Source organism: Littorina saxatilis, linkage group LG9 (assembly GCF_037325665.1).
Source record: "Littorina saxatilis isolate snail1 linkage group LG9, US_GU_Lsax_2.0, whole genome shotgun sequence".
NCBI lineage: Eukaryota > Metazoa > Mollusca > Gastropoda > Littorinimorpha > Littorinidae > Littorina > Littorina saxatilis.
The window spans coordinates 48,454,339-48,465,001 of record NC_090253.1 but is presented as its reverse complement, the minus strand read 5'-3'; the positions used below and the strand labels follow the sequence as shown (position 1 = coordinate 48,465,001).

Sequence of the window (10,663 nt, the reverse complement as noted above, 5' to 3'; positions counted from 1 at the left end):
ACCCAATGTAGTGTACACGGGGGGGAGGGTTCGGACACCGAAGAGAGTCTGCACACAAAAATGACTCTGAAAATAAATTTCCGCCGAACCTGGGATCGAACTCACGCTGACAGCGGCCAACTGAATACAAATCCAGCGCGCTACCAACTGAGCTATATCCCCGCCCTAAATGTAAAAACCAAGAAAGTGAGAAGAAAAAAAACATTGACCTGCACAGGAGTCGATTCCGTGTTGCTTTCGAGGTAGCCAGAGTGCATAACCAGAGTGTTAGCCAGAGCGTTGGCATAACCGTCTGACCACGGTGGCAAACAGTCATATCAACCGCTGTTACGGGATCATGTTTCAAACGTTTGATCTTATTGACCAAAACAAGTACCTATTTACAAACACAAATTAGTATAGCAATATGGATTAAGCGAAGCCATATCCTCATCAAGTTACGCTTGCTTTAGAGAGTGGAGGAAGAATGTATAATCAACTATCCGTAGAGATACGGTAATCATACAAGATGTTATCAATTCAATAAAAGGGGGACCACCCAGTACAGTCTCGGTTCAATGATGTTCTGTTTCTGGTTTAGTTGAGGGCCCCAAAGGGTTTAAAATCGTGATCGTGATTGGCGTTTTTTGACCTTTCTGTGACCGTGATTGCCGAAATTTCAATTTCTGTGATCGTGATGGGACTTTGCCCGTGATCCGTGATGACAAAAAAATCAAGTCTCGTGATCCTGATCGTCATTTGTTTTCGTGATCGTGATGGGCATTATTGCAAAGCATTTTATTTTCAACGTACATTTTTCACAGCTGTATAACTCTATGATCCTCTATTCGTCAAGGTGTTTGTGATCGTGAAAACAAAAATCAAGGTAACTGATCGTGAAAGCTAAAATTTCCCTTCCCGTGATCGTGATGATACCCCCCCTTTGGGGCCCTCTTAGTTGTTTACAACAATGTAACTGACAAACTTCAAACTGAATTGTGGTGCTTTCCTCTTACATATTTGAAACAAACCAATGTTTACCTGTGTCAAATGTCTGTACTGGGAGAGTATACATTCAGGTATACCTTGTTGACTGAATGAGACAAAGAAGCGTAGAAGCAAACAAAACATAGACAATGAACAGAGACGACTGATGGATGAGTGTTGGAAGTAAAGTATCTCTTACCTGTAAAGACCAGCTTTTTGTGAACCATGGTCACTGGAAAAAAAGAAAATAAAAGGTAACGCTTGGCAACAGGAAGCTTTCACCTTTCCTGGCGAAGGCATATTAAAACCATGCTCACTATAGTTAGCTCAGTAAGAAGGCGCATACAATATCGAAGTGTGTTTAGCCATACACGTTTACTATCTGGAAACCACACTCACTAGTTCCCTCAATAGGAACGATACAAGAGGCGAAGCCTTCAAGGCTCACGTAAGAAATCGACAAACATTAACACAAACTCAATCACTCCGTCACACATACACACACACACACACACACACAGAGAAAAAGCATAGGTGAAACTGTGCAAGAAAGCGAGACACTAGATCTAGATCTGTCTGTCTGCATGTAGCCTACTTACAGGGACACGACTGCCAACTAGTCTCGGCCCGCTCAAAATAACAATGACCAAGACTTACAGTAATTCCTTCGCGTGACGTTTACGTCATAATGTGACGTCAATGTAATATGACGTCTTCAAATGTTAAAGTTTCTACCACAGACATACACACACACACACATACATACATACGCACGCACGAACACACAGACAGACAAAAGTTAGCACCGCATGGGCTACACTTACGTGAGCCAACAAGTCGCGGAAGGCGAAAATACAACATTTAGTCAAGCTGTCGAACTCACAGAATGAAACTGAACGCAATGCAATTTTTCAGCAAGACCGTATACTCGTAGCATCGTCAGTCCACCTGCTCGTGGCAAAGGCAGTGAAATTGACAAGAAGAGCGGGGTAGTAGTTGCGCTGAGAAGGATAGCACGCTTTTCTGTACCTCTCTTTGTTTTAACTTTCTGAGCGTGTTTTTAATCCAAACATATCATATCTATATGTTTTTGGAATCAGGAACCGACAAGGAATAAGATGTTTTTAAATTGATTTGGAAAACTTAATTTTGATAATAATTTTTATATTTTTAATTTTCAGAGCTTGTTTTTAATCTGAATATAACATATTTATATGTTTTTGGAATCAGAAAATGATGAAGAATAAGATGAACGTAAATTTAGATCGTTTTATAAAACAATTTTTTTGTTTACAATTTTCAGATTTTTAATGACCAAAGTCATCAATTAATTTTTAAGCCACCAAGCTGAAATGCAATACCGAAGTCTGGGCTTCGTCGAAAATTGCTTGGCCAAAATTGCAATCAATTTGATTGAAAAATGAGGGTGTGACAGTGCCGCCTCAACTTTTACAAAAAGCCGGATATGACGTCATCAAAGGTATTTATCGAACAACAAAAATCAAACGTCCGGGGATATCATTCCCAGAAACTCTCATGTAAAATTTCATAAAGATCGGTCCAGTAGTTTGGTTTGAATCGCTTTACACACACACACACACGCACAGACATACACCACGACCCTCGTCCCGATTCCCCCTCTATGTTAAAACATGTAGTCAAAACTTGACTAAAACAAGAAATTCCTTCGAGGTGGGAAAAACACCCCCGTTGGTCAAAGGGAAATAACCATTCTCACTGCCACCAACTGAGAAGGTTATTTCCCTTTTCCCTCTATAAGTCCTTGTAGAATCTTAATCCACCAATAACTCCCTAACCGTGTGTTTGACTGGTCCCAATGTTTGTAAGGACCGTCTCAGGAATGTATAGAACCTGTTCACCAAGTTTGGTGACGATCGGTTCGTTCATTCTTGAGATCTATATGCGAACACAAACACACAAACACACAAACACACAAACACATCGAGCGAAACCTATACACACCCCTATACCGGGGGTGTAATTAATGTAAAAAGAAAACAAGTCGCGAAAGGCGAATTTACTACATTTAGTCAAGCTGTCGAACTCACGGAATGAAACTGAACGCACTGTAGTTTTTCACCAAGACAGTACAGCTTCGTCAATCCCCGCGAGAAGGAAATCGCTCACCTTCCACGTGCAAAACGCAGTGAAATTAACACGCCAGAATAGCGCGGTAGCGTATTGTGCTAAGCAGGAAAGCGCGCTTTTCTGTATTCGTGTTAACTTTCGGAGCTTGTTTTGAATACAACCTATCATATCCATATGTTTTTTTGTAATCAGGAAATGATAAAGAATAAGATTAAATCTTTTTTGGATCGATTTCTTAAATTGTTATCGTAAGACTAATTAATCTATTTTCGTTAATTGTGATCACATTTTAAGAGTAAACATGACATATTTATATATTTTTAGATTCAGAATATGATGAAGAATACGATGCAATCAATTTTAAATCTGTTTGCGAAACATCGATTTTAATGACAACTTTAATGAGCAAACTCATTCATTAATTTGTAAGCCTCCAAGCTGAAATGCAATACCAAAGTCCGGGCGTCGTCGAAGATTACTTGACCGAAATGTCAACCAATTTGGTTTAAAAATGAGAGCGTGACAGTGCCGCCTCAACTTTCACGAAAAGCCGGATATGACGTCATCAAAGACATTTATCAAACAAATGAAAAAAATGTCTGGGGATATCATACCCAGGAACTCACATGTAAAATTTCATGAAGATCGGTCAAGTAGTTTTCTCTAAATCGCTCTACACACACACACACACACACACACACGCACAGACAGACACACATACACCACGACCCTCGTTTCGATTCCCCCTCGATGTTAAAATATTTAGTCAAAACTTGACTAAATATAACAAAGACACTGCTAACGTTCCAAAAATTAGAATAAAAAACCACAAGAAAGATAACTTGTTGGAATGTTTGTTATTGACAAAACAATACGTTACAGACACAAATATGGCGACCCAACGGTCTGTTAAGTGCATGGACAAACAAGCATTAACTAAACAGTAAAAGACTTATCTCGCAAAAGGTGAAGCCGCTTGGGAAGAAGACATTTGTGACCCTCCACCACGGAATGAGTCGCATGTCATCTTTGCATGATTTTCATATTTTTACATTTTCCTAAAGAGTGTTTTATGCTCTATCCAGTGGTGAAAACCGTTTTAGAAAAGAGCAAAAACTGTTTGAGTTATAAACCTGTGACTAAAGTGATCCTCACGCTGTTACCATGCACTCTCCGGACTTATATCAAGCCTAGCGCAGAACCGCGCGAGGTGACATGCGACTCATTTCGTGGTGGAGGGTCACATTTATACATCCTGGTTGTATTTATCCTGTTGACTGAATCTTCCTCAATTTAATCATTGCCCTCGCTTGTGTCTTCTTCCCAAGCGGCTGCACCTTTTCGCGAGCTTAGTCTTTCACTTAAAAAAAAAAAAATATTCTCTTTTTGTGATTTTTTTTTTAAACATTACAGGACATCACATAAAACAAAGGGACATAATCATACAACAGAAAAAAACCTATAACAATTACAACATACATGGGGTGGGAGGATGGGTGGGGGAGGGGGGGATGTTCAGGGCTTGGTGGTCGCGGTATCAAAAGGATTTAAGAACGAAAAAACCTGAGGGTTGCATCAAAACATGCATATACAGGCGCCAATCCTTGTAACATTTATCTACTGTACTATTCACAACTGCGTTATACTTTTCACAAATAAATCTTCGCTTAAAATTTCTACTAAATGTCTAAAAATGAGGGGTCTTTTTGTTCATTTTGGAAATATATACGTGGTGTTTGGCACAGATTACTAACACCTCAAAAGCTTTATCGGTGACTACATTGTTCGCAACTCCAAGAAGAACCAGTTTTTAGACAGTTTTAAATTGTCACAATGGGTGCAGTTCGCCTTTAGCCAATTTACAAATTCTATCCAAAAAGTCTGCACTTTATCACACTCCCAAAACACATGTAAAAGGGTTTCTTCATTTCTACCGCAAAATGTACACAATGACGTATCCACAATTTTTCGCAAAAATAGAAACCGTTCTGTGGGCAAAGTTCTGTACAATAATCGGTACTGGAACCATCTCAGACAAGTGTCTTTTGTCTTTCACTTTTTAATTATTGTTTAATTAATTCTCTCAGCATCCTGACGAGTGGGCAAAAACTGATTCTATCAAGACCTCCAACACTCTTCAAAGCCATATATGGAACACAAGTCCAGTGCTCTACCAACTGACCTACTCTGTGTGTGTGTGTGTGTGTGTGTGTGTGTGTGTGTGTGTGTGTGTGTGTGTGTGTGTGAGTGTGTGTGTGTGCGTGTGTGCGTGCGTGCGTGCGTGCATGCATGCGTGTGTGTGTGTGTGTGTGTGTCTGTATCTGTCTCTGTCTGTCTGTGTGTGTCTGTGTGCGTGTGTTTCTGTGTCTGTGTGTGTGCCTGTGTTTGTGTGTCTGTGTGCGTGTGTGTGGTGTGCGATTCAGAGAAATTTACTGAACAGATCTTCATGAAACTTTACACACAAATGTTCGGATTCAAACCTATGGATCAAAAGTCCAGTGCTCTACAACATGACCTACTGGGCTCCAAAATGAATTTGTACATCATTTTTGTCAATCAAGATGTGGGGGTGGGGGTGGTGCGGGGATATTTGTGGAGTAAGCAATAAGGAAACACCTTATGGTTTTCTTAGGTATTGTAACGGTGTATAGTGAAGTTAGCTGTGTTCAAATTTGAATATGATCTGTCGAGCAAAGTTTGTGTTCTTACGTTTTTACCACTAAATGAGTGATAATTGTATGTGTACGCCCTCGCCAATCCTCGATAATTTTCGGCATGCACATTGATAAGTACCGTATTATAATAAAGTGATACTCTCCATTCTTTTATCTACACAAAGTAATGTTTTACTTATCTTTTCTAAAGATAAAAATGTCAGTTAGGATAACGTTACGAATTACAGTGTTTTCTGTAAGGTCATATTTGTCCACCCGGTACCCCCAAAAACAAAATTCTTATGAGAAAATGAATAAGAAAACAACGTTTTTGTTTGTCTGCAGTTGTGGACATATAGCTTAGAGAAACATGTGCTCAAATGTGTAATGGATTTCACGAGCGATTTTTTTTCTTGGGTTGAGGAGGGGGGGGGGGGGGGGGGGTCGTATGCCCCTTGATCAGTCTCGGGCGCTCTGCGACCTCGATATACACTCTTGAATTCTAAAAACACCCCCCTTACAAACTAACTGATCTACCCTGGTGTATTTTTTTTTTTTCATTTTCATTACTTTATTGTCCCATCGCTGGGAAATTCGGGTCGCTTCCTCCCAGTGGAAAGCTAGCAGCAACGGAGTCGCGCTACCCAGGTGTCTGCGTGTTTAGGTGTATTCAGCCACCTGCACTTATGGCAGAATGACCAAGGTCTTTTACGTGCCATTGTGATGACACGGGGGTGGGACATGGCTTCCGTCTCTGGGTCTGCACATAAAGTTGACCCGTGTCCGTCCCGGCCCGAATTCGAACCTGCGACCTTTCGATCACAAGTCCAGTGCTCTACCAACTGAGCTACCGTATATATATGTGTGTGTGTGTGTGTGTGTGTGTGTGTGTGTGTGTGTGTGTGTGTGTGTGTATGTGTGTGTGTGTGTGTGTGTGTGTGTGTGCGATTCATAGAAATTTACTGGACAGGTCTTCATGAAACTTTGCACACAAATGTTCCGACCCCCAACCCTTCACCCTGATTCAAAATCATGTATCAGAAGTCCAGTGCTCTACCAACTGACCTACAGCGCTCCCAAATTATTATTTTTTTTAATCCTTTTTGTCAGTCAAGATATGGGGGTGGGGTTGGTGCGGGAATAATTGTGAAGCAGACAATAAGGCAACAACTTATTTTGTTTACAAATATTGTATCTGTATACAGTGAACTTAGCTGTGTTCAAGTTTAGTTATGTCCCAAGTTCTGTCGAGCGAATTTTTTTTAAATACGTTTTTACTACTAAAGGAGTGATACTTTTATATGTACGCCCTCGAGAAACCTCGATCATTTTCTAAAAATGCACGTTGATAAGTACCGTTTTATGATAAAGTTATACTCTCCATTCATTTATATACACAAACTAATGTTTCATTTATTATTTGTAGAGCTAAATATGTCAGTTGGGATCATGTTAAGAATCGCAGTGTTTTTCGCAAAATCGTACTTGACAACCCCCAGTAAAAAAATTCTAAAAAAACAGTTAATACGTCGACCACCTCTTTTCTTTGTACAGATGTGTCCATATTGCTTGGAGGAACCTGTGCACAAAATGTGTAATGTTTCTTTCACGCGATTTTTTTTTAAATACATCTTTACTACTAAAGGATTGATCATTTTATGTGAACGCCCTCGAGAAACCTCGATCATTTTCTGAAAATGCACGTTGATAAGTACCGTTTTATGATAAAGTTATACTCTTCATTCATTTATATACACAAATTAATGTTTCATTTATTATTTGTAGAGCTAAATATATCGGTTGGGATCATGTTAAGAATCGCAGTGTTTTTCGCAAAATCGTACTTGACAACCCCCAGTAAAAAAATTCTAAAAAAAAAGTTAATACGTCGACCACCTCTTTTCTTTGTACCGATGTGTCCATATTGCTTGGAGGAACCTGTGCACAAAATGTGTAATGTTTCTTTCACGCGAATTGTTTTTAAATACGTTTTTACTACTAAAGGAGTGATAATTTTATGTGAACGCCCTCGAGAAACCTCGATCATTTTCTGAAAATGCACGTTGTTAAGTACCGTTTTATGATAAAGTTATACTCTCCATTCATTTATATACACAAACTAATGTTTCATTTATTATTTGTAGAGCTAAATATATCAGTTGGGATCATGTTAAGAATCGCAGTGTTTTTCGCAAAATCGTACTTGACAACCCCCAGTAAAAAAAATCTAAAAAAAAGGTTAATACGTCGACCACCTTTTTTCTTTGCACAGATGTGTCCATATTGCTTAGAGGAACCTGTGCACAAAATGTGTAATGTTTCTTTCACGCGATTTGAACACACAAGTAACCCCTTAAGTGAATACATGTGGGGTTAGCAAATTAAAAACAACAACATAAGTTAACAATGAAACACATAATTGAATACTTACATGTGTTGCAAAGGAAAGCAACATTCCCGAAGAACGATAGATTTTCAACAGCAGTATGCGCACAACACACACAACACAATGCGAGCTGAGTGTTGGACAACTGTCATCGGCGCCCTAGCACAAGGAAACGAGTTCGAAACGAATACACAGTCTCTGTGTACTGACGAAATCCAAGCACACGCAATTCTCCCCACCCTTGGTGGCACACCCTTTTCTTGTTGGGTTTCGCACTTCTTTTCCAATGGAGAACTGAAGAGGAGTGTTTGTGGCCTGGTAACTGTTGACCCAAACAGAAAGTCAAGGGAGCTATTCTGTCCAGCAGTTGGAATGCCGGTTTCAATTTAATTTTTTGCAAACTTTTCAAGAATGTATGTTTTAAGCATTCAGCACGTTTACTTGTTTAGGGGTTTGTTTTTGTATTCTCTCTAGAAAACATTAAATATTTCAAGATAATGTCACTTAATGTTGACCAAATGGCAAACACATTTTGTTTGAACAAGATGAGGATAATAAGGTGCATGAGTGTGCGGCGTGTACAATTTATTTGGCAAGTAGAAGGTCCAATCAATCTTGTTCGGTTGATAAAATGCGTGCACACACACAAAGGACTTTTCGGGCCGCGCAGCAATGCGAACATTATAGCTAGGCTACAAGGCGTGCGGTGCTATCGTCTCCTTAAGCTTACACATCGTTCCAACTACCAGATATGTTAATGCTTATAAAACAAGAGGCGAAGCCTTCAAGGCTCCCGTAAGAAATCGACAAACAGTAACACACACACACACACACACACACACACACACACACACACACACATACACACACACACTTAAAACTAACGCATCATATCAACTCCATGTATATTTTTCAAAAGAAGGCAAACGTGTGTGTGTGTGTGTGTGTGTGTGTTTGTGTGTGCGTGTGCGCGCGTGTGTGTGTGTGTGTGTGTGTGTGTGTGTGTGTGTGTAGAGCGTTTCAGAGAAAACTACTGGATCGAATGTTTTTTTAAACCTTCACATGCAAGTTCCTCGGTTTGTTATCCCCAGACATTTTGTTTTCATTGTTTCGATAAATCTCTTTGATGACGTCATATCCATTATTTTGTGAAAGTTGAGGCAGCAAGGTCACGCCCTCATTTGATTGACATTTCGGTCAATCAATCTTCGACGAAGTCGGGAATATGGGGTTGCATTGCAGCTCGGAAGTTTTAACATTACCAGCTATTGTGTTTTCAGCGTAGCAATAGGGCCCGATATTTAGACGAGACAAGTATAAAGTCGACGAGTCGAAGACGAGTCGCATTATACTTGTTCGAGTCTAAATATCGGACCCTATTGCTACGATGAAAACACAATAGCGTTTATATAGCTATTCTGACATTAAATTCTGTGTTAAAATCATGTTTTTGTCAGCAACAAGTACCAGAATGGTCCATGTCGTTGATTGCAGACAAGGAGCGGCATACTTTTTTGAAAGATGCCCCTAGGAGTAGGATCGATCGATCGACGCTTTGATTCAAGCTCCTGTGCACGTGGTCACATACCACAACTGAACAGTTCTTTGATTGATATCCGTGCATAATGGTAATTTGTTTTTAAAATGATTTCTTGAAACGCCAAGTGTTATTTACGAAATTAACTCATCACACCTATTCAAATCAGCATACATAAGTAGTCAGAATGCTGAGTGTTGGTATGGTACCTGGAGGCGAGGTGGTGGTTTCCCACTTTAAAGCATACATGACTCTAGAAATGAGATGGTGATCCGAACTGTTTCAGCGAGAAGGCGTGTGCTTTAAACAGGACACGGATGCTTATACCTAGTGATATTGTAAAGCGCATAGTGCTTTTAGTTATGCGCTATAGAAATCTCCTTAATAAATAAATAAATAAATGTGTCTGTAATATGCTAGCCAGCCGACAGGACAATAGTCAAAGTTCTGAGTCAGCCAGTTGAAAGAGAATTCAGACGCACTCACCCCTGAAGCATTAACGTGAGTGTGTCCGTCAGTCACCCTCAGAGTCAGCACTCCTTGAAAGGATATCATTTCCGGAGAGGTATAGCAGCGTATTAACACAACAGTGGCCACTGCTGTCATTGCGGAAATGTAATGAACATTTAAATGAAGCAAGTAATGAATTTCTTAATGCGCCTTTTACAAAGGAGGAAGTTATCAAATGTATAGACAAGCTAAAAAACAATAAGGCATGCGGTCAGGATAAAATAATTAATGAATATTTAAAAGCGTCACATGATCGAATGATTGATATTTATGTATTGTTGTTTAATGTTGTTTTGCAGTCAGGAAAGGTTCCAACACAATGGGCCGTAGGTGAAATTATTCCATTGTACAAAAATAAAGGCTCTCAAGCTGACCCCACAAATTATAGAGGAATTACTATACTCAGCTGCTTCGGAAAACTTTTCAGTGCAATTTTAAATGATAGGTTATCAAACTTTTTGGAGAGTAATAACAAATTAGGTCAAGAACAAACAGGTTTCC

At 39.6% G+C, this 10,663-nt stretch overlaps 1 protein-coding gene across 2 annotated transcripts in view; it reads right to left on the bottom strand.

The window, feature by feature from the left end:
* Positions 1-8,391, bottom strand: part of LOC138976331 (beta-1,3-galactosyl-O-glycosyl-glycoprotein beta-1,6-N-acetylglucosaminyltransferase-like) — a 33,292-nt gene extending 24,901 nt beyond the window's left edge. Inside the window, exons 1-2 of one of the 2 annotated variants that reach the window (XM_070349197.1) lie at positions 8,161-8,391; positions 1,166-1,198 (exon numbers count right to left, since the gene is read on the bottom strand). In XM_070349197.1, the coding sequence (XP_070205298.1) occupies positions 1,166-1,193 (28 nt within the window). In that variant the 5' untranslated portion in view covers positions 1,194-1,198; positions 8,161-8,391. The remainder of the gene's footprint in view (positions 1-1,165; positions 1,199-8,160) is intronic. The other variant, XM_070349198.1, reaches the window with a different exon arrangement.
* Between the last annotated feature and the right edge of the window lie 2,272 nt (positions 8,392-10,663).